The 24,170-nt window shown below is 44.4% G+C and overlaps 1 protein-coding gene across 1 annotated transcript in view; it reads right to left on the reverse strand.

The window, feature by feature from the left end:
- Nucleotides 1-22,836, reverse strand: part of TMC2 (transmembrane channel like 2) — a 34,799-nt gene extending 11,963 nt beyond the window's left edge. The window contains exons 1-15 of the mRNA XM_056338713.1: nucleotides 22,597-22,836; nucleotides 22,237-22,284; nucleotides 19,919-20,252; nucleotides 19,009-19,161; nucleotides 16,744-16,834; nucleotides 15,747-15,828; nucleotides 15,359-15,465; nucleotides 13,535-13,633; nucleotides 9,608-9,750; nucleotides 7,956-8,103; nucleotides 7,322-7,510; nucleotides 5,634-5,813; nucleotides 4,658-4,810; nucleotides 3,167-3,295; nucleotides 111-178 (exon numbers count right to left, since the gene is read on the reverse strand). Coding sequence (XP_056194688.1) covers nucleotides 111-178; nucleotides 3,167-3,295; nucleotides 4,658-4,810; nucleotides 5,634-5,813; nucleotides 7,322-7,510; nucleotides 7,956-8,103; nucleotides 9,608-9,750; nucleotides 13,535-13,633; nucleotides 15,359-15,465; nucleotides 15,747-15,828; nucleotides 16,744-16,834; nucleotides 19,009-19,161; nucleotides 19,919-20,252; nucleotides 22,237-22,284; nucleotides 22,597-22,642 — 1,970 coding nt within the window. The 5' untranslated portion in view covers nucleotides 22,643-22,836. The remainder of the gene's footprint in view (nucleotides 1-110; nucleotides 179-3,166; nucleotides 3,296-4,657; nucleotides 4,811-5,633; nucleotides 5,814-7,321; nucleotides 7,511-7,955; nucleotides 8,104-9,607; nucleotides 9,751-13,534; nucleotides 13,634-15,358; nucleotides 15,466-15,746; nucleotides 15,829-16,743; nucleotides 16,835-19,008; nucleotides 19,162-19,918; nucleotides 20,253-22,236; nucleotides 22,285-22,596) is intronic.
- Between the last annotated feature and the right edge of the window lie 1,334 nt (nucleotides 22,837-24,170).

The following is a 24,170-nucleotide window of genomic DNA, read 5'->3' on the forward strand; positions in this document are numbered from 1 at the left end:
AGAAACCAAAATCCAAAGGTTATTCTAGCTGGCTTGGAAGCTTTCTAACTCCACTGGCAGGTTTTCTAAATAATGCAAAAAGCAAACAAAGAAAAAAGGAAATATCTTACCAAATCATTCCCTGGTTGAAGACCAAACCCAAAACATTGCCGCTAATGTCAAACTCTGCATAGGATGGCTGCATGGGGAAAGAAAGGAGAGTGTGTTGTTGCTAGAGGTACCTGCTGTTTGCTGCTGGGTGTAGGGATACTTATTTACAGCTGGTGGGAAGGGGTTCCTGGGAGGGCTCCCGCTGCATGCATACTGCTTGAATGACCAGCAGCAGTGTGGTGAATGCAAAATCGGAGCTACTGTGCTTTGGACTGCTGCTTCTCTCTTGGCTTGCTGAAAATTGGAAAGATATATGGAGGTGCTTAGAGTTGCTCTGTGTTTATCTCTCCCTGCTAATATAAAGCCAGCTGTGAGCAAAGGAGCTGTGGCACGGGACTAGATTTTACACTCCAGCTGGTGTATCTGGCTGTGGACTTACAGTTACAGCCTGGTGAAATATTAAATTTTTAAACAGTGATAATGATGAGCTGGAGAGTGAATGCTATGTCAGGTGTATGTCAGGTGTCCCCAGGTCTTGCAGCAGCAGGCTGCTGAAGAATGGAAACAGAGGGCAAAGGGAGAGAAGTATGACGGGATGTATGGCCTCGTAGGTATCTCATGGCATTTGGCTCAGTGCTAGCCAGTAGTGAAAATACTGCTTTATGTGGAGCAACCTCTCTGGTGTGGGTGCTAATGGTGGTAAATCCAGAACAGGCTGGTCTAATCTATTGACAGTATTTGCTGTTTTATAAATTACTATTCTGTCAGATTTGAAGCTACTGTTTCTTCTACATATATCTGCTTTTGTGGGCCCAAAACTCAGGTGACGTTTGGCAGATTAAACTGTGTGTAAATTTTTTCTTCTACATGTTCTGAAATTTATTTTTTTTTACTGCAATGCAGAAAACGTGGTTCTAAGAAATGATGGGTGATGATCTTGAATGATTGAAATGTCCTGTGCAGTATGTCTGGTTTCCACACAATTTGTGTGTACTTAATACTGTCATCAGTTCATAAAGTTGAGGTTTAAGATGTTTGTCTTGCATGATGAAAACTCAAAAGGACCTCAGTCAGTCTTGCTTAGCTGGCTGCTCACAGTTTTGGGAAAGGATGAGTGCAAGTATTGTTTTCTTTGTTCTTTTGATTCCGGTCCATTTCTACTTCAAACCTTTAACTAGGGGTTAACATCGGCTCCTTTTCCCCATGAAAATAAAAACAACTTTCAATGTTTGCTATCCTCTGCCTTGAGTACTTCTGTGTGAGAATGCTGGATTAAACAAGAGACTTATTCACTATGTACATTAGAAAAACACATGCACGATTGTGCTGGTGCCTGTGGCTAGGCTGGGTTAGATGGCCATTATCAAACCATATTTCACTTATTTTCCATTCCTGGGCCAGGGGGAAAAAACCCCAAACCCTACTTGAGCACCAGTGGAGCAATACACATAGCACCAGGAATAATACAGAAGTCTCCCAAAGATGTAGGAGAAAAAGAGGAGGGAAGCCCATGGTGCTGCTTCTTTCTGTGTGTACCATGGGAGTCACTTGGCATGAATGGAGAGTTTTGCCTCTGCCAGATGACAGAGTGCCAATCTTCTAGTGCTGCCCATATTATGGGCTGCAAATCAACACTACTACTTAGCCCTAATAAATAAGCACCTCGCTTTGCTCCCTCTGCTAACAGTCCAACGCAGGGAGCTCAAAGGCCTACCTGCTGGAGCATGTTAGTCTGGTCATCCCTTGACAGATGCTGAATGGGGTTTGTTTCTCAGTGCAAAATTGCCTCACAGCCTGCCTGGGCTGATGGCATATGCCAGGGAAAAGGAGAGAGAGAAGTGCAGAATAAGCCCTAAAGCAGCTTTTTAAGAATGTCACTGAGAGGTGGAGGATGGCTGGATGGATGTACAGGAAATATTTTGGGGGTTTTTGTTGAGTGGGGTTTTTTTGGTTGTGTTTTTTTTTTTTAATACACTGAGGAGTGTCTGCAGGACAGAAGAGTCTTCCAGTTATTTGTACAATGGAGATATTAAGAATGAAGAAAACCCCATATGATATTTCTAAAGGTTGATTTGAGGAAAGCATCTTAAAAAAATAAATAAATCAAAGATGACTAACAAAGTGAGAGGAGGACATGGCCAGGAGAAGGAAACCAGAAGCTTCAACAAGACCATGATTGTGAGCACATGCAACGGGAGCAAATTCACGCCGCTTGGCTGCCAGGTGGGTCCTCCGAGCTCCGAAATCCCTCAGCCACACTGGGAAACATCCTCTGCCTCCCCCAGAAGAAATAGAGAGTTCCACAAGCAGCAAAATGCCTGTTGTGCTCCAACTCCCTGTGCTTGGCCAGGCCCCTGTAGATACCTGCAAAGCTTCCTCTTTGCTCTTCTCCAGACCGCTCCTGGAAACCCCAGTATGACAGCTAGGCAGCTCGTGCACTGCTATTGATTGTAATCTTGCAAGATATCTCCATATGGCTCTGTCTGAATCCACCTGTTTTTGTCACTCCTTACATGGAACAATAGACTTTTTTCATTATTTTCTTCTGGATTCGTGCAGCTCCAGTACTGGCTGTTTTGGTAATATAGCCTTCATGAACAGCAGAGAGCCCGGCGCTGTTGTGTGTTAGGCGTACACGAGAGGGGAAGGAGCTGCTCCTTGCTCCACTGCAGCAGGAGTAACGCCAGCTTCTAGCATCGATCAGAGGACAGTGCTGTGAGTAACACAGGCTGCTGCCTGTGCAGTGGGCAAGGAACAGGAAGGTCTGGGGCTTTGAGAAGAGGTACAGAGCGGCCCAGAGTTTTGGGGTTATAACAACTGGATGAACATCAGATTAAATTTTTTAACTCAACTTCATATTTTAAAATCCTAAGGTGGGAGAGAGAACTACTTTTTTTGTGGGTTTCGTTCTGAGATGGAACAGATTGATCCAGAGAAGTGATGCAGAGACTACCTACACCAATTAAATAATCAGATAAGATTGGAGGACCACTGGAAGCATTCAAAACCAATTTATAACATTGAACAAATGGCCATAAATTACTTCTATCTGCTCAGCTATAAGATGCTGACTTACAAATCCAGCCTCTAGGTCCCAGCACCAACAGTAATTCACAAATCTGACGAAGCAAGCTCGGATGAAATCGCCCACCAGGATGGTTATGTAGGTCACCAGGATATCAGACACAGTAAGCCTTACGAACTCCTGCAATTTAAAACAAGGAAAAAAAATTAGTTCCTACAATTTCATTAGCGCATTCAGGACGGTATTTTTTGTAAAGCCATTCATCTTTATATGACAGTAATCTACTTCAGAAAAGCATGCCATGAGCAAACTCCCTGCCTGTTTTCAAACGTTCGGCGGTGCCTAAGCCTTACTCTGTGCTTGGGAGCCACGAGCTCTGTTGCAGCCATTAGCCTTGATAGTTGCTGCTAGTGTTATTGACTGCACTGTACATTGTGGCAGCGCATAAAACAGGAGCAGAATGTCAATGCTGCCATAGTGCTGGTTGTGAAACATATGTACACCGAGGGTTATTTTGACTGTACATAGGCCTGCTATAGGGCTCAGTTACGTAAACTTCACCTGGACTTCTGAGGAAATTGCTCAGTTTTAAACCAGAGCTGTGAGGAAGTGTAGAGAGGGCAGATGTGTAAGACAAGAAGGGTAAAATGGCAAGCAGCAGTGAGATTTGTAGGACAGAGATAGCTGGTGCCCTAAGGGTTCAAAGGAAAAGCCACAAGAAAATGTTTAAAAGTCTGAGGGGAAAACCCAAGGATCTGGAGGATGACAGCTCAGCTGCACTGAGGATCAACCCCTTCCAAGGAGTGATGGTGGCTGGTCTTTCCCCACTTGGCAGAAGACTACTTGTCTAGTGAAGACCCATTGGGTGTACACAGCGATGCATAGCCTCGTAGTGTGGTAAAACCTGGCTATTTATATCAGCCAATAAATAATTGCTTTTACTTTTTAAGTTGTGCATAATCTGGCTGCAGAACTTCTTGGTGCAATGTGAAGGTTGTAGGGTGGATTTGTGAGGTGAAACTCTGAGGACTTGAAGGTCACCCTGCATGCATTTCAGAGGGGTTATCTTTGCCTAATTTTGCTCTTGGTCCCCTGGCCTCATGATGCTTTAGAGGTTGGGATGTGTCAGGAGTTCCCTTGAAGTATGTTCTCTGGCTGGGTTTTTCTCATGCTCCAAAGCTGCTCTGCAATGCAAGCTGAAGTGCAGCAATAAGTGGAGAAGACAGGTTTGCTTCAAAGGTACAACTGTGATCTGAATGAAACCATGATGCAGGCATGGCTGCAGCCTGCCTGGCCCTTTGTGCTCTTCATGGCAAGTGGCACGGAGCTGTGCATGCCCTGGGCATTTCCAGCTGGAGTTCTCACCACCATGTCTTGAGAACTGTGCTCAAAAACTTACACTGCCTTGGTGCTGCTATGTGAGAGTTGGGAAAGGAGATGTCACTTGTGAGGAAAAAAATTAATCCTGGAAATGCTAAAAACATCAACAGAAACACCCACCCCAAACCAGCTGAGAGATTGACTACATAATGAGTTCCTTACGATGCCAACGGTTGTCTCCCAGCAGGGTCCCCTGGGCACATCTGCGGGATCAAGGAGAGGTGGGGCGGCAGTGCTGCCGTTCCCCATGGACGAGTTGTGGTGGCCAAGCAGCGTCCAGTGCGTGATGTTCCTCACCACATCCTCTTCAGCCAGCTGAAACAAAGAGACCCACACCCCCAGCTGAAAACATCAGGAAACAGGGGTTTCAGAGGACGTGTTTGGAGAAACCCAAGGTGGTGGATTCCCCTCTCTTCCCTACCAGTTGCCACCCATCATATAAACATCTGCTGGCAACAGCACAGAAGCTCCTTCCATTTCGCCAGAAGCAGGAGAGCAGCAACCCTTCCAGAACAAAAGCAGATGGGGGCACTATGTGTTTTGGGGAGCTAGCAGCCGGCTCCCTGCACGTGGAGCAGCCCAAGATCCTCCAAGACTGCTGTGTGCAGAGGGAGCCTCCACCCGCTCCTCCTTCCTCACTTCGTAATTTTTCAGGGCAGAGCAAACCACCCCAATTCCTCCAATTCTCCTCAGCTTAAAACGGAGTCATTTTTTCTGAGGATCAGTTAGACATTTATCCTTTCCTGCAGTTATCTGCCTGCAACACGCTACCAGGATAATGTTAAAGAGGGGAGGGCAGGAGAAGAGGATTATAAACTATATCCTCGAGGGCTGTGTTAATAGAAATTGAAAATGGTGTCAGACGGAGAAAAAAATCGAATTACCCTAATGTGCCATGATTATAGGAGACAATAACCACTCTTTTTTCAGGACTGTAAAGAGAAGCCGGACACTCCTTGGAAACCCCTCTGGTCAGTGAGTCTCCCAGGGGCGCTGCAGCTGATGCTCTAGAGGACTGGGGACCGGGGAGCGCCTGCTGCAAAGGGGGTTATTGTCCCTTCTGGCTGTGGGGACAGGCTGTGCTCACCCTTGGCTCTGCAAAATGCTAGTAAATGGGGCTTTTGGGCTCAGCTCTTACTTTTTCCTTGACGTCATCCATCAAGGCCAACAAAAATGTATAGAGGTTCCCAAGGAAAAGCGCGAAGATCCGCCCCAGCTGCCATTTCAGCCCAATGCGGGGATGGTAATTTTCTAGTGCAGCAATGGTTTCAAACAACGGAGGGCAAAACATCCCCAGCAAGGACATCACAATTTCAACCTGCCACGTAAGGAAAACGAGATTACTGCTAACAGTAACAACAGCCACTATCTTACTTTGAGCAGAGCAGGGGCTGCCAGCAACTGGTTGGAGATTTCTGAAGCATTTATAAAGGGGAGGGAGCCAAAGCGAGCTCAGCTTCTGGTTTTGCTTAGTGTGCAGGCAGCACCGCATCAGACTTCAGGGCCAGGCTGCACAGCTTGCTCTTGCAGGAGCACTTTTGCTGTTATCTCAAAGGGATGAGCTCTGAAGAATTTGTTCCCTGTCAGTACAGACTCATGAATATTTAGGTTCTTCAAGACCCTCCTAATACTGCTTACATCAGCTCTGAGGTTCTTATTTTAGTTTTGGAAGCTTGTGCGCATAAAGATAATTAGTCGATGCTAATGTTTATTTTCCACATTCAGCACTTTGCTTTTGCAATAGGCAGTGAAGGATTTGAATGGAAGTACATCAACGACTTAGTTTTGCAGCTCAAGAAAATAAGTCTTAGTAATATTTTTGTTCCTCTCGATGGTGCGAGATGCTAAGTTGTACTGTGGTCAATGAGGTTGTTGGCAAGTCAGTGTTTGCTCAGGCATGACTTGCAGGCTCTACGGCTTTTTACAGCTCTGCAGTGCCTGTTGGCCTGAAGGCAGCTGTGTCTGTACAGCTGCTGGCAGGGTCTGACTCACAGGTCTCTTTTTGGTGTGCTTTTCTTTCCAGGAGAGGAAACGGTACCCAGAAATGTGTATATTCAGATCTCAAGATACCACCAGAGAAGTCTCAGCCATTAAACTTTTTTTTGTAAATAGAATTTTTTTTCTTTGGGAAAAGTTCACTGAAATAAATCAAAGGATTGTGAGACAGTGCCATCTTGCTAATGTTTTCTGAGGGAATTATGAAAATGCATGGTTTTGAATTTAATTTGGCTTTGATATATAAATAAATGATAATGTATTATATATTATAATTAAACCTTTCCACAGGTTGCAGCAATTTTTTTTTTTTTTTTTGGTGAAGATCTTTCAAGATTTGAACTTCTCATTCCAAAATCAGACACAGAAAAATTTTGACAACTGAAATTTTTCTGCGGATTCTAAAGTCTTTTTCCTCTAACTCAAGATAGATGATAAAATTCTGAGTTTAGCGTTATGTCTGTTCATGGACATTTTTAACACCCAGAGAGCGTCCTCACACAACAGAGCTTGTAAGTGTTAATATGCTACTCGAGGTAGATTCTTTAGAAAATGGTCAGTGTTGTATGTGCTGAAGACCCATTGACTTATATGGTGATTTATTATAAGACTATTTTCCCCCTTCTGCAGGAACGGTTAATTTGCCCTGAAAGCTCTCAATAAGACCAATGTGCTTCCCAGCTAAAGCAAGTACAAAGGTACTTAAGGGGGACTTTTGGGCTCTGGTAGGGGATCCTGCTGCCTTGGGTGCTGTACTCAAGCTGTGGCAACAATTAGCTGATCTCCAAAGCAAATTATCACAACAGAAAATTGGAAGCAAAGTTCCCTTACCTCATTTCTTTCATACCACCCAACATTTTGCATTTTGGAAAACGTCTGGGAGCGTTTCACCACGAAATAAATGAGGTAGCCGCTCCCACACAAGCAACATATGATGAGGACGTTGGCCAAAACCCGCAGGAACCTCCTCAGGTGGATGTTCTCATCCTTGTTGCTTTCTTGCTCATCCACGATAGACTCCTGAAAAAACAGGGGTGCTCCCAGAACTGGAGTGAGTATCTCACAGCATGGAGCCTAAGGCAACATCTGATGGTTTTCCATCCTATGAAATGCAATCCCATGCTGTTCTGGCTATATTGAGCTCGGTAATTTGTGTTAAGTTCAAACTAAGCTTCATACAGGCATCCCAGTTTGACTGAAAGACATCAAGTGGCAAACAGCTTGCCACGTCCCCAGGGAATGTGGTGGGGAATCACACTCTGAAATGAAACAAACGTTTTTCAAATCCTAAAAAGGAGGTTAGGGTGACCCAGGGCACGGGAGCTGGAGCTGCCATGGATCAGTGCCATGCCCTGTTTGTATGGAGAGATGCTGTACAGGTACCCAGGTTTCCCCTTAAACCTCTGCCGTGGCAGGCCCTGGGAGCATCCCCAGAAGCAGAGAGAGACATGCCTGTTAGGGTTACCTTGAAGCTGGTGGTGATGGATGCGAACTTGTTGTCCGCTGTCTCTGGGTTGCCTATGAGGTAGTCCCAGCTGGTGAACATCTTCCAGCTGAAAATGAAGTTCTCATCGTCCCCATCTGCTGTACTTTCATTGGCGTTGCGTGCCATCCTGCGTAAGGATGTGTGCGGTGACAGGGTCAGACAGTGTTTCACTGAGCCACCACGTTTCCTCCAGCTTTGCAAAGCAGCACCAGTGGCTTGGGATTGCTGGCAGGTAAGGAAGGAGCGGGGTGACCATTCTTAGGGTTTGGGTGTAACTGTCTAACACGTGCCATCGGGCTTCAAGTTTAAGGAGAACTGAACTGTTAAATGGGGTCTTCAGGGATATACAGGTCTTGTATTAAAAACTGTAATGTAGAAAAAAACTAGCATATGTGATTAAAGAGGTTAAGGATTGGTTCCACCAGCCAATCCATGAAGAAAGTCTATTTACAGTACTTCTGTATCCTAGGCTACAGTATATGGTTATGGCTACCTTTAGTTAGTTAAATTTATTCAGAAACCACTGGTGCTGTCCAATACACCTGCTGCAACACAAAGTTTTAGTGAGACTTTGGTAGATGCACAATGCTGGAGCCAAAGAGCTTGCAGCAAGTCATGCAGGGAGAGAAAGAGGATTATTCTTGTTAATCAGCATGGGAGCAGATATGGCTTCTGCTGTTGCCTCTCTACTATTTGATCCCTGAAATCCTTCTGTAACTCCCACTAGAGTACCTAGTACCAGTCCCTCAAGGAAAGCAAGACAACAGATGCTGCAATTTCATGGCAAATGTACAGCAAATCCCCATATCCCACCCCAGCCAAAGGCTCAAAAGGCTCTTTCTGCTGCACACCAATAGGGCCTGTTTCAGCAGTGATACAAATCCATGGGCTTATCCTTTCTTGTAAAGGAAGGAGAACCTTTGCATGGTATGTCCTTCAGGCAGAGACAGGTGGTTTTATTTTTCTTTTATTTTTGGCTTTGCAGAGACTGTCTCAGCAGCAAGAAGTGCCTCTGCTGCATCCTCGGTGCCCTGGGGCTGCTGCGGGGGCCTCACCAGTGCTTGGGGACAGTGCACCAGGAGCACAGAGGCTGGGCCCCCGCTTTAAAACTCCACTGATTGGTTTAGGGACACATCAAAACCAGTCTGGTGGCGTCTGGCTCTTTTCCATACCCCTCGCACAATCTGTGTGACTCACATTGGTTTTCAGGACTGGTTTTTTTTTGCAATGAAAGGATCCTTTGAAGTTTACTGTAAGTAAACTCCTCCGTCGTGTACAAAATCCACCTGTTTCATGGCACTTTAGTAATGTTGGTGGAAAGGTTAAAGCAATCCGGAGAAGAGGAGGAGGAAGAGGGATGGAGAAGGAGATGGGAGGGTTCAAAATAATGCTTGTGAGCAGATGGCTAAGGCAGGGGGCTGCCCAGGTCCCCCAGCCGGCCAGAGCCAGGGGTGGTGGGTGCTGAAGCCCCATGCATGAACACAGCAGGCACGCAGCCCCTCTCACCTCATGCTCCCCCCGTCATCTAGCCAAAGCTGGACAGAGCCCTGAGCCATGCGCTTGGAGGGGAACCCAGCTGCAAGGCACAGCTGGGTGGATTTTGCAGACAGAGCAATGCCAGCTGTACTTACGATCTTATAACAACCATCAGGCTGTAGCCAAATACGCTGATCCCAACCATGAAATACGCCATCGGTAGCCTGTATTTTAACCAGCCAATTGTTCGCTGGTTGTTGTAGTAGCCATAAAAGAGTGCTGAGTATTTGATATAGCCCTGGAGGAAAAGCAAAAGCAAACCTTTGCATAAGCTGTGCAGCTTTTCTTCTGCAGGAAAGAAGTTTCTGGTCAAAACTGGAGATTTAAAACAAGGAAAAAAAAGTTAGAGGAATTTTTAGTGTCTTATTTTCATCTGCTTGATGCCCTGTCACCTTTGAGATCCATCCTCCTAAGATGTTATACTCTGAGGAGAGGGGAGAAGAGGGACAGCACGTCAGAGGATACTGGCTCAAAACTGAAATGTAGTTTTTATCCATCACTGTTTCATTCCTCCCAGAAAAAAACCCTCATTGCTCTTTGTGACTGTAGCCCACCTGCTTCTCTAAGCCAGTATCAAACACTCAGATCTTGTACAAATGCTGTAGCAAAGGAGTTTCCCACCATGATACAAAACTTTTCCTTTCAGCTAGGAGGCAGCTGATGCTCGGTACCCTGCAGATTATTTCCTTTTACTGGCTACCACCAGCAGAGCAAATGTAACTAAAGACTAAAATCAAAGCATTTTACTTTCCTGTGGAAAGCAGAGCTTCGATGCAGTATCAACCATGTTGTCTCAAGGAGATTTATTTTTTTGCTGTACAAACTGTTGGACATCCAATGAGTGTGCAGATCTCCTAATCTGCATTAGCAATTTCTCCCTGTTTTACTGTTTTATCTCGTTCAAGCTGATGTGTGTCAGTGTGTATGGTTCTTCTCTATTTTTTTGCCTGTCATCTTTCAGCCCATAAGTTAAAGAGCAGTTAAACAGTCTGGCCATGATAGTTGAGCAAGCTCCCCTCTGATCAAGCCTTTGGGAAGACCCATACTGAGACATAACTTGGAGCTCATATCAGAGGCTGTGTAATGGATCTTGTGTACAGTCATTGAATAATTTACATGGGAAGGACCTCTGGAGGTCACCTAGTCAAACCCGCTGCTCAAAGTAGAGCCAATTTCAAAATTAAGTGCTGTGGCTCAGGACCACATCCATCTGACTTTTGAAGATCTCTAAGGATGAAGATCCCACAACCTTTCTAGGCCTCTCTTCCAGTGTTTGACCACCTTCATTTAATCAATTAGACTAAGCTCCCCCAAAGCACTAGGTCCTTCATTCCTAACCTAACATAAAGCTTTGGCATCCCTTGGTGCCACATGAGCTGCACGTTTACCTGCACGGAGCGCAGTGCTGCAGGCACAGGACAGCTCTGGGGGTGTTTCTGGCAGCGCTGCTGAGCCGCTCGCGGAGAGGCAGCAAGCCCGGGACTGGCACACCGCAGCACGGCTGCGGGGGCTCATAGAGAGTTATATCTAACGTGTGCTGGGCAGGTGTGATGAAAAGAGCCACGTAAAATATAGTGTTCCCGGAAGGCACCAGTGAAGTTTTTTTTTTTTTCCTTAGGTTGTAATCCCAAACCTTTGTCTTGATTCATCAAATGGTGGGGGCTGAAAAATGAGTTCCTCTGCTCACATCATCCAGTATGTTCTTTAAACTCCTTTTGTGAGACGTGGCGTCTGGTGTCCAGGTGAGATTTATTCCTTTCTACTCCTCTAGAAATCTATGATGTGACCTCCTTGCTGTCAAAGCATACATTTCCCCAGCTTCTCTTTCTTGCGATGTATTTTTCAGGATCACAGTACTGACTGCGTTTTATGCCCACTCTGAAATATGTTTCCCTGCTGCACCTCTCCTGTGGAGCGCGCTGAAATAAGTGTCTATTCATTTCCAAAGGGCAAGCCTCTGGGAAGGGCTTCATTTGACATCTTCTGGCTGCAGGTCATATAGGTGTACATTAATGCCCTATAGCTACAGATTGCTCCTCAAGCTTGTGTGATTGCTCCCTGGTGTCAAGCAGCCAGGGAGTGGGTGTGGGATGGGGACCTGTGTGGCAGAGGGGTTCAGAGGATCAAGGCCTTGGTGACAGCAGGGGAATGCAGACGCATGTACCAAGCCACAGGCAGGACACTGGCAGGCCATGGTAGCCAGCCTTTCATGCAATGGTACAGCCTTATTCCAGAGTGTATGTCCTTACTAATATGTATATAGTTTATGGTCTCCCAGATAAAATCAGCAGCTGCAGTTCAGCAACAGTCCTGCAGGGTTATTTTTTGTTTGTTTTGGGTCTTATTTGGTTGTGGGGGTTATTTTTGGTTGTTTTTGTTTGTTTGTTTGTTTGTTTGTTTGTTTTTCTGGATGAATGAGTTTAAATGCTGCTGCTCGTATTTTACAGCATGCTGCTCAAATGAGCTTTTCATTCAGTGCAACGTTATTCAAAATGTTACTAATTCACCTCTGAATTTTGGGTTCTGGCAAGTGGGTGAAAGTGCTGGGAGAGCAACAGCTGAAAGGATCCTTGGCAGAAAATGGGTAGTGGATGAATGTCTGGCCCTGTCAAGTTCCTGGACACACCAGTATTTGAAACTTAATAAATTAATTTAAATAGTCTGGCTTACATTAGTTACTGAGAGGAGGGGGTTAGCTAAGGAAACGATGATGGTATTTATTACAGAAGGATGGGGTCCCATGCTTGTAATATGTGGCCCAGCATCAACAAACATTTAAAAAACATTTTCAGATCCCAAGGTATTAGCCACAGCAGAATGTCACCACCCCCTGCACATATATTTTTCTTTTTTGTGTCATCCCCTAAGAACGCTTAATTGCTTTGGCCTAAATCTTCAAAGGCAAAGAGTAACTGGGGTGGGGTGTGAGCTGGGCTGCAGCCAGGCACTGGCAGGCTGCTGGAAACCTGGGCTTTCCCTTTGGGTGCAAGTCCTAAACTTTGGTTCCAGCTTCAGGCTCATACTGGTATTTCAGGGCACCGGGGATGCGGGGAGCAGTCCCCTTCCCAAGGTTATGAGCAGCTTCAGTGGTACGGCAGGTGCTCCCTGCCCATGAGAGGACCTACAGCTCGAAGTCACCTTCTGGCTGCCTGGTCAGGAGCAGCTCCCACGCCTGACCTGTGTGCTGGCTGCTGTTCTGGTTGGGAGTAAAATGGCTCTTGTGCATAAACAATACTTTGGGTTTTTTTCAGAATAAAATTCTATATTATGAATGCGCGATGATGATCTAAATTTCTATAGATTGTTCTAGATACATTTAAAATACAGCAGAAATGTATTTATTGGGTGTTTTTTCCTCTGAAAAAGGAGCTTTTTTTGCCTGACTTCATGAGGCAACTATGTGAATGTCATTTAAGTGACATCGGGGGGCAGTTTACATAGTCACCTGCTTCTACTAATGCTCGTAGAAAAAAATAGCGTTGGCTTCTTGCGCTTCATGAATAAAAATACTGTGTAGGTGAAAGGACATGCGGCTCCTAAATTGGCTTTAACTTTCTGCAGTGTGGAACTGTATAATTCCACTGGCCTTAGTGGATTTTACTTTGCCCTGTTCCACCTCAGTGACTGTATACAGACCTGTTTCAGGTGGTGTTAGCCAGCTGTGTTGGGATGTGATCTGTCCCCTTTGGAATAAAAGTGCATCTCCTTTGATCCTGCACACCTGAGAAATATATGTCTGTATGTGTTTGTGTGTACGCACATGTGACAGACCATCCAGCACATTTATATATGTAAGTGGTTCAAATCCATATGCAGGTGCCTGCATGAGCACATGCTATTTTGGCCATAAATCTCTGGAGATCCACAAAGATTTTGTGGCAGCAGGTGTCATCATCTTCTGGAAGAAATAGGTGCATTGCTGGTTTATCTTGGAATAAATTCATCCCTGTAGTGCCACTAAATTCTGAAGGGTTTTAGGAGGTATTCAACTGATCTCTTATGATAAATGCTCCTGTGCTTACCTCAAAATCCCAAAGAACTGAAAAATCCATAGCTGTTGCTTGTTCAGCCCGGGGTACAGTTTTCCTTGGCATGCTCCCATATGGCATTCCCATCAGGACCTGGTGAACATTAATAATAGTGATGCATATATAGTATAACACATTTTACAGTGTTTTGCAGTTTGTTTTTTTCTTAATGAGTCCCTTTTGGTTTGCTTTTGGTTGGTTTTCCTTTTTCTTGATTTTAATATATATTTTATTCCTCAATACCAGACCAGCAGTTTAAAATATTTAGAATTAACTTCACCCAAATAACCAGAGGATTTCTCTTTCCCTGGTAACATCCATTGCACAGGAAATATTTTGCCAAGGAACTGTATCCCTCAATGAACAGCTCCAGTTTAAATGTCCTTAGTTTAGCAAGAAGTTCTTTGCTTGAACTTCACGGGTCTAATGCAATAAAGGGATTAGTTTTATCTATTTATGCAGGACTCCTCCTTCGAGAGAAGTCAAGAGCACTGGGTTGATCTTGCAGTATATTTTGTATTATATAGTCTTGAATTGAAAAATGATCTCAAGGTGAGGTGAAGAGCAGTTAGGTTTGAGCAAAAAACATATGGCAAGATGATGCAAAGACCAGTTTTCATGGCACAGCCTCTCCTGATAGCACCACCCAAAGCAGGTCTTGCAGCAAGTCCAATGGCTATTGAAGTCCAAAGAATGTCCAGGGCTATGGAGAGTTAATAATATATTTACAAGCAAAGTCTGACTGGTGCCTATACCAAAATATCTCATTAGTATTCATAGCCTACAAAGGTCCTAGCATATAATCTATCACTTATTTTTTAGGGCTATCTAATTAATTTCAAAATCATTTATGAACTAAATGTTTATTGCCTCGCTATTCTCCATATTGTAACAGCTCAGTAGGCAATGAGTAACAGTATGCATACTTTAAAGACGAAAGCTGTTTAGTCTTCTACCATATGCATAGTTCCATACAAAATACATTTGTATTGTTCAGTGCTAATGGTTATGTCTCTTCACCCTGGGAGGAAACAGAGCTTTCACTTTCCATAGTATGAGCAACCACATTAAGGAGAACAAAAGCATAGTCCTCAGGAGAGACTCTGTGCTGCATTTTTGCTCCATAAAAATCTGCATTGAACAGAACAGATGCCACTGTCTGCAGATTGCACAGCCTTTAAAGACTGCACTGAGTAATTTAGCTGGGGCTGTAATGGCTACATTAAAAAATTCTTCAATAAACATTCATATAAAGTTGGCTATGAGATCCTTTCCATTCTCCAAGAACAGCGAGAAATAGAAAAACTAAAAATAAAACTGTTCCTTGTGAATCATCGGAATTAGCGGTACAGAAAAGAGATATTTCCCAAACAAATGTTAGTTGGCAAAGTGCTCGGAAATCGTTCTTTCCCTCCACAGCTTCTCCTGGGGGGCTGTGCCCCTCAGAGGGCTCAGGAGCAGGGAGTCCTTAATCACCTGCTGAGCACACCCTTTCTCTTATGGCTTTTACGGACCTGAGCTTGTACCTAGGATTCATAGGCCATGTTTTTCACTTCAGTCAAAATGTAAAACTAGCCTTAAATTAGCTTTTTGAACTCCTGTTTTAGCTGCTGGGTTGGCAGGAGCTTTGATAGCATTTTAGGTATCCTGATTTCAATCTGACTTTTGCTCCTGTGTCAGTAACAGTCTTGTAAGTTGTTCTTTGTAAATTATTGTCCTTATACATTTCATTTTTCTAAAGCACTGTTTGTGCTATGAATTCCATGTCCATGTAAAGCAACGGGTGAGATATTACAGAAAGGAGAATTAAGCATTTACCTCTGGAATTATAACTAGTCCAAATATTAACCCAAAAAGGACAAGATTCACTCCATACATCCACCGCAGAAATATGAAGTAGGAAGCGACTGAGGAGCCAAAGTGACCTTAAACCAGAAGACACTTCATCGTTAGGAGTTTAGAAAGGTTAAACTGTTCCCAGCAAGATCTGCACCCCTTTACCCTCAGGACTTCCCAGCGTGTTGCCCCAGAGCTTCCCAAGAGTCCCCACTGCTGATGTATACAGCAAAGCCCAGAGCTGCCCACCGTGCGTGCTCCTCGTTTGGCTCCGGTGCCAGGGGTGAGTGGGGACTGGGGACCAGGGGGCTGGAGCGTTTTTTGGACTGTCTTATAAAACAGCTGCCACTGTACAGCAACTTCCACTTACTCTCCACTTCTTTTATCTTCATCTCCCAGGGTATGCACTGGGTTTTAAAATTGTCAAAGTCCCTCTTAAACTTCACCCATTTCTGAAACAAGACAACATGGCAGTGAGCAGAGAAGTGCAAAAAGATTGTTTCACCTGCACAGTTTCTAACACCAGGGCTTCGTGGCATTGCTACGCGGGGGTGTAAAGTCCCAAGCAGAAACTCTGGTCTGATCTTTTGGACTGTTTCAGAAACTGCCTCCAATCCAAAATCCCTCCTCCCCAAATTGTTCACCTTTATTATCTGAGTTTTAACCTTCCCAGGCTTTTGGAAAGGTGCAGTTGTGCTAGGGGTTTACCGTATTATATAAGGGTGGAAAATTCAGACCTAACTCTGGATTGAAAGAATTGATGTGTAACCAACTCTATTTAAAACAAAAAAAGGCTTTGATAAAATACTGAGCTTGAATCCTTCCTCATCAAATCGGTGCCTAATTTCCCATTGATTTCATCCTCTCAGGCCTGGCTCCCTTTTTCACTTCTCAATATAATCTCCATGACAACATGCAACTTGGCTACCAACTTCAGTCTTAAACGCAGTCATCATTCTCCCTGTTATCTCCTCATTACTGGGAAAGATGACATTTCACAGGAGTCCATGGGGCAGTGCAAAGGTTCAGCATGGCCCCTCTCCCCTTGAGGGGTACCTTGTCTCGCTGATCAAGGTTTTGGAGGTTGCAACCAGAAAGACGTGGTTTTCCCTGCTCCTGCAAACCCTCCCTTGCTTCAGGGATGGTCACAGTAAGATTCAAGGCAGGAGGGGGGAATTTTCTCCTGTTCTTTCTGTAATATTCATAGGTTTGAAGCTGGCTAGTATTTTTTGGAATGTGGACAGGAAGTTTTATTCTGATTTCCTGGTGTCTCTTTTGCCAAATACAGGTTAATAAACTCTACCAAAGATGTGCTGAATACATAACCAGGCACCCGAGCTTTCCCCTGGCATCTTTGTAGCACTTACCTTTGCCATCATCATCTTATATGCGTACAACTTCTTGCCCTTCCCTTTTCCCAGAGCTCCTTCAAACTTCTCTACAAAAGCTTGTGCCTCCCTAATTGGAAAATAAACAAGCAGGTTATTGAAACAGCAAAGAGGTCTAGCTTTTTCACCTCTGCCTGCACCAGTGGGAAAGCAGCTGTGCTCGTGTGGAAGTGGGGGCTTGGTCTCTCTCCACACCCTGTGCTGCACCTGGGGTTCTGGGTACTGTCTGCTGGTGGTGTTGCTGTGCCATGCAGAGCTTATGTGCCCACCTGGGGCTAGTAACAGGTCCCCAAGCACTCATGTTCATGCAGAGATGTGCCCCACAACTTGTTCCACACTTCTTCCTGGATGTGACCAAGACCCCGCCTGTTCCTCTCACTCCAGAGCCCTCCCACCCCAGCATGCCTGCTATAATTTCTCTCTCCTAGTGCATCGGCCAAGGAGAAATGACATTGTCTAGTGAAGCAAACTCCAAAAGGATGCAGAATTTCCCTCCATGAACACCTCCTAGGATAAATATCAGAGATGTGCAATTGGCCCAACAGGATAATCTCAGTGCCAGAGAAAGGAGTGTACGCTAGGCAGGAGTACAATCAAGCCGCAAATTCAAATTAGTTTTAGAATAGAATTTCTAATGGAATACAGAGAAAAGAACCTAGGTAGATGCTGTTAGAGTATGTTGAGTTTGTGAATAAAATTTCATTGTATATTGGTGTTGCTAATACATTGTGAGAAAAGATGAAATTTCAGGAGTTGGGAAGTCTTTTGCAATCCTAAACCTGTGGGAAAGATGGACTTGACTTGGTAGAAATAGTTGGCTAGTTCAGCCTGTAACTGTGGGAAAATCACCTGTGAGTTTATTTGCAAACCTGAAGTGAGATTTCTAAGTCCTGAACATACTATTCACTCTCTTTGTGTTTCACATTTCTCATCTGCTCGGTGGGGCTAATCATTTCTTCTCTCAGGGCTGAGCTTGTGCAGCCAGATTAACTAATGAATGTACAGCACTTGGAGCCTTTCCGGAGACCCCTGAACAAGAATGCAACAATTTTGTTTAGGTTCATTAGCAGGTGGTAATGTTTGCCATGGTTCAGGAATAAGATTAAAGGGTGGAGGTATGTTATAAAACATGATCCTAGGCAGAATTTTAGCCAGGATCCTACACCAAAGGGAAAATATGTCAGAAATAATACTGCTTTGCTTTTTTTTTTGTTGTTTCCTCCCTTTTCTTTTCTTGCAGAACTTTGGACTTTTAGGGTCATAAGATTTTATTTGTAATGAGCTCAGGTTCGTAGCATGCCTGTGAGATAGAAAAGCTGCTCTAATACAGTTTCCCTGTGTAGATCTTTACCCAGACTTTTTTAGAAATAATTGGCAGTGTTCAAGGCTCCTGATTTTAATGGACAATGGAGCAGGTCTTGGCCTTCAAGGTGTAAAAGAGAGAAGATGAAACACACAGGCCTTCACAGCCTGGTCACTGCAACTCTGAGCAGCTCCTTGGCAAACATGGAGAGGGGCGTCACACCTCCCCCAGGGGCTGTACATGCCTTGCAATGCTATTTTGAAAGCTTTCCTGGTAGAAGGGAGTTTCAGGGGATTTTTAACCAATAGAGCCAGGATCTGAATCATTGCTTCAACATGGGAATAGTTTGTTATGAGCCATTCCCTGCTGACCTGTGGATTTTGATTTCCTTGGTCTGCCCTGCCCTGCTGCCCCCGTTGCTCTGCACTAAGGGGTCTCTGCAGCCGCCTGAGTTCTTCCCACATTCAGCATGGGCTGGGTGGCAGTATTATCTTTGCTCCATAAACCTCTGCAAATAATACAGCATTTTTTCCAAGCAGCCCCATGTCAGGAGTGCGAAGTAACATGGCACTTTGCTGCTCTGATTTCTGTTTGACAATGGGCATTAATAAGCAAACCAGGCACAGAGTTTGCTTTAACAAGTAGCCTGACAGTAGCGAGTCATTTGGTTTTAAATACAAGGGTAGGATGACCTGGCCATGGATATCAGTTGAACAGATTTGCACTTTGTCCGTTCTTTGGTTACAGAGGCTGAAAATCAAATTCCTCATTTTAACTCTGATAATTTAAACCCAGACAGGCTGACCAGGCTCTGCCGGTCACTTATGATGGGACTGGGGTGTTACAGTAGCAGCAGCAGACATGCAATTTCTAGGAAAGGTAGTGCGCATCCGGCCATCAGAGATGACCCAGGGGTGTGGGTTCCTGGTGTCATGGGTTACCTGAGCACCGAGAGCTTCTTCACCATTCTCCAGGGCTTGTTCCTCATGGTGGAAATCAGTTTTTTCTTTTGCTCCACCTGCTCCATCAGCATTGCAAGCTCTTCCTCTGACAGCGACTCCTCGTCAGATGAGTTGGAAGAAGCAGAAGAAGTACTGGGAGAGACACAAAATGAAGGGCACAAAATAGAAAAACTGGCAAGAGTTAGAGGGAAGGTCTTGCTTGGGGTGGGCACAGTGCTGGTGGGCCCCAGGGATCCCACACTGATGTGAGCATAGTGCCTCACTACCCCCCGGCTTGGTGTGATGCCAGCACGGCCCCTTTGCACTCAGGGCAAGGCTGCTTCCAGCCAGGATAATGAAGAGGCAATTGCACTCCACCATAACTTGCCCAGCACTGTGCTTTGGACCATGCTTCAGCTACAGTAGCATCGCTTAGGGGTACAGCTGGCTCTGGAGAAATGTTTTTCACACCTTCAGAAGGAAATGGAAGATATGGAGAGAAGCAGGGGGCTGGGACAAGCAAGATTTGGAAGAGGAAGAGACTTGAAAACATAAGAGATCCATATTAACCTAAATGTTTCCATAGACCAACTAAACAAATGTGCCCAGATCTAAGTCGCTCAAGCCGTCTTGTTTAAGAGTGCTTCTCTGCCCCTGGCTGTAGGTTTTAGGACTCCACTGCGTGCACGGATCTGATCCTGGTTGAGAAAAGGTAATGACAGAAGACTTTGGAAGCAGTTTGGTTGTGTGGCATTTTACACTACTGTTTCCCACTGTTGTATCTCTTTTGGGAGAGCAATAGTTTATTCACAGTCTATTGGTTTTGTAGTTCTGACTCATACACCACTGGCACATCTGCTACCCCTGCCAGTCTGACATAAGGCACCACACTCAGGGATTGTTTAATTACCTGTTTTTCCTGTCTGTCTTCTGTTTGTTCTCCCCCCCCTTTCCTTTCTTGTTTGTTTTCTTTACTTTGTTTGCTGACTCCTTTTGATCTTTGGTAGGAGCCTTTTTGCCTGTCTCTCTTGGCTGAATTCCTTTCTCTCCCACCTTTTTTCCATCACTATTATTTCTTTCGTAGTTTTTTCTCCTAGAGGCTCTGTTTTGTTCACTACAACTGTCTTCCTCTTTGCTCTCATCTTCTTCTTTGTCATTCTCTTGCTTTTTCCTTTCAAGTCTGCTTGCTCTGCCAGTTTTCCTGAGGGGCCGTTTCTTAGGTGTCTTGTCCTTTACTTCATCTTCTGTAAGGGATAAAAAACAAGTACTTTGGGAAATCCATGGCAGCAAAATAAGGATTCATCAGAGAAGTGCAGGCAGCCAGGATGCCTGATACAAACACTAGCGATGTCACTGAGCAGATGTTTGTTAACCTGGAGGGGCTTTGTGTTATGCCCTGTCCAAGAATCGCATCCAACTCTTCAGTTCTGCAACTCCAATTTAATATAGTATGCCTCGTTTTAGCACATCAGTGACCTCTATGTGACCATAAGAAAACTGGAAATTAGTTACAAATGCAGAAGTCTATCCATCACAGAGCACAGACAGATACCTTGCCAACCTGTAACCACACCAGAGCAATGGAAACAGAAATTGCAGTTGGTTATACAGCATGTAGTTTACTTGTTGGTGCAATGTCCTTGAAAGATGTTTCATTTTCAAGGCTGGGAATGGAGGTCCTTTATTTATATAGAGAAAAGGTACAGCTTAGGCAGCACCCGGTTTTGTTTCTCCGATTTTTCTTTTATATGGTAAAGTCTGTATGCAGAGGAGACAAAACCCAGATAGTCTCTGATTCATGTTTCATTCTTACTGGCATTGCAATCCAAAAAAATCTTTTGTTCAGAAGTCAGAACTGCTTCCAGTTTGAAGGATTGAAATGAAGCGTGATTTAGTTGCAGAATATTATGGAAAGGGGAAAAAAACATTCAAAAAACCCCAAGCGTCTCCATCCCATTTATGACTAAGTACATTAAAATCGAAAGTAAGTTTTCCAGAGTCTTTCGGCTTCCAATTATCCAAAATTTGTGGCTGATGAAAATAAAGTGTTCAAACAAAAAATGTATAACTTTGGCATTGATTTTTTTCCCCCAGGGTTGGAAAAATTGCAATGGAAGAAGGACATTTTACTAGAATGGGATCCAGAGTCAAAAATGAGCAGCCTAAAAGGTGAGGAAAATAGAAGAAAAAGAATTTGAGTATCTGTATTTTTCTTTTGGTGAAAAGTTAGAAATCAGTAACAAGCAAATAGTTTTTGCTTGCTAGTGGTAAAAAAATAGTGGGTGGTGGTTGTCACACTTGTCACTGGGAATGAGAAGGAGCTTTCAACTCATTTCTCAGGAGGCATTAGGTAGGTTTCAGTTACTATTTAATGGTCCTACTCAGCTGAATTTCAGTTAGTGATCTAGGTCAAAGTACCGCCTACCCTCTTTGGGAAAATGTTCATTTTGGGCAGCTAGCTATCATGGTTTTCGTTTGCAAGCTATCAAATGTTAGGTTAAATGTGGAGCATTCATTTGTTACTTTTATCTTATTGCCTTGTTTGCCTGCATGGAAAAGGTGGATATGATTTACAAAAAAAATCCCTGTCATTTTCTAATTACTTTTTCACATTTGATGGATCATACAGACACAGTTGTGCATAATTTTTGCAGTAGCATCTACATTCATATCATATGATCTTATCTTTATTTATTTAGTGTTACAATTCTACTCCCAGTTAATTCTCTTGTTTATTATGCATACAGGGTTAAAGCTGTTTTTAATCCCGTCACTTGTTCTTCCTGATTTTCCTCAAAGCCATCAGTCTGCCTCCAATCAATTTTCATTTTTATCTTCTCATGGCCATGATTAGTCAAGGCATCAGTGTGTTATGGTCTAAGCATTACAGCGAGGGCAAGCAGGACCTCGGCATGGTCCAAAGCGGTCTCAGCCCCACATAGGGTGGTGTTTTACTGCAGTGCCCGGTTTACTAGAGATGAGTGCCAAGGGACGTGGGCTCTGACAGCCTCCTACTCTTGAAGCGTGGATGAAAGGGGACAGACTGCTTAAGAATGGTTGTTTATATATCACTATTGTAAGTCAAACCTCAAGGGAAAAATCCGTTTGCTTAAGAGTATCTCAGGAAACGGTTCCTGTTGCAGAGCAAGTCACAAGCCAGAGAGAAAAAAGAAAAGGCATCACCTCTTGTATTTCAAACAAGACCACATTTTTTAATCTCTACATTACCTTCACTCTCTGCGTCACTTTCGACTTGTCCATCAATCTCTATTCCAGCTGCAAGACAAAGAACAAAGAGTAATTGCATTTGTTGCTGGGATTTACACATGTGATGCTTTACACAGCTAGCCCTTAAGTGCCAGCTGAGCTTGGCAGAACATCAGTTATTGATCATACATTATATTCTTTTCCTACAGCGATGCTCTTACTATTTACTTTAGTTTGGCAGACGGACAAAATTTCCCTGCACGAGCAAACTGAAATTGCATGATCCTTGAGAGATGCAAAATGGTGTGCTTGGGAAGTCCAAGACATTTTGTCAAGTATTTGGCAGCATCCAAACTGGAAGGATCTCATAGTGATACCAACCATCTTCCATGATGACCTGTAAAGCACATTTCTTTTTCTTCCCCATGACAGCCTCCCGTCTTTTGCACAGACACTGTAGCTGCTATGCTGCACATGCACGCCCCAGTCATACACAGGTTACTCTCTCTTCCAGTGCCCATGTGCTTGTCTCCTTGGCATTGCAGACAGATGGGTACATCCAGCTGCCGGTGACCTCTTGCTTGTGAGCCATGTGGACAGGGGAGGGCAGAGAGGGGTGGGAGAGGCAGGGAAGGCTCGGGCTCTGCCTCAGCCCACCCAAACACTTTCCCTTTTGCTCCCTTCTCCCCGTGAAAAAAGCACCTGTCGGCATTACATTGCATTTCATTATTTAAACATGAAGGAAAGCCCTTTGGTGGATACTTGGTGGTATCGTATGAAACACAGACACAAGTCACGTCTGGTTCTGACATAAGCATGTGGCTGGAGGTTTTGAAAGGATCAATTTTCTTAATGCCATATTCTTTACTGACCTGCGTCAATCTGTGTAACCCTGTTACTCATTCTCCTGCGCCTTATTAAACCTCTCAGTTGGTGCCCCTTGGGACACAGCTGTGGGTCGCTTTTTGTCCTCCATAACTGTCCTTTGTAGGGGACTCCTAAGCTAATAGATGCAGCAAGGAGTCAAGACACTGGGATCTCTCTTTCCTTTGCTCCTCTGTTCTGTGTGACCTTTGCATACTCATTGCACTTACTGGTAAAATAGGATAGATTTTCCTTCTAGGTGCTCTGAGGCTTAATTAATTAATGTGAGACCCTCATTCGGAAGGTCCTTTAGTACCACAAAGTATTGGATTGCACACTGCAACTTGCAGTCTTTCAGTAGGCCAAGAATAGGTTTGTCTGAGCAATCTCCGGTGTAAAACCTGCAGCATCTGCCCCAGCTGTAGCTTCCTGGGACGGGCAGTGCATCCCCAGTACAGGGTTTCTCCTACAGCATACAGACTGCTCAGGAAGGGTCTCCCAAGAAAAAAGCTTACCCCTACACTGGCTCTGGAATCTGCTGTGGACCCCTGGCTTGTGCAGGTGTCCCTTGGGGGACCTGGTGTGGTGACAGTACACAAAGACTTTCTTCCAGGTGTTGGCAGGGAGAGTGTTAATCCTCCCCTTCCCTCCCAAAAGAGAGGAATGTTGTGGAGATCGGCTTGAGGCTGCTGCCACCAGCCACTCTTGCAGGTGACCCCTGCTGTGGGTCAGGTGCAGCACCCACCAACTCCAACGAGAGACTTAATGCTGCCTTTTGCTTGCTGGATTTTGGTCCAAAGGCACTTTTCAAGTATTTTAAGTCCAATCCAATGGATTGTTTGATCTGCCTTTGACTTTAGCTCAGCTTGCCTGAACTAAATACATTTGAACTAAATACCATACAAAATGTGTGGTATATGCCCATACATTATTAACAACTCTAGCCCTGCAAGTTCATTACACAGGGTGTTTTCGCTGTGTGTTTGCTTCACCAGTGGGTCTGACTGGGGCTGAAAGGAGCAGTAGCAGTTTTGGAAGTTCTTCCCAGGAAACAAGTTTCACCTATAACCTTGTGCATCAGTGTGGTAGGT

This window comes from Falco biarmicus, chromosome 4, assembly GCF_023638135.1.
Source record: "Falco biarmicus isolate bFalBia1 chromosome 4, bFalBia1.pri, whole genome shotgun sequence".
NCBI lineage: Eukaryota > Metazoa > Chordata > Aves > Falconiformes > Falconidae > Falco > Falco biarmicus.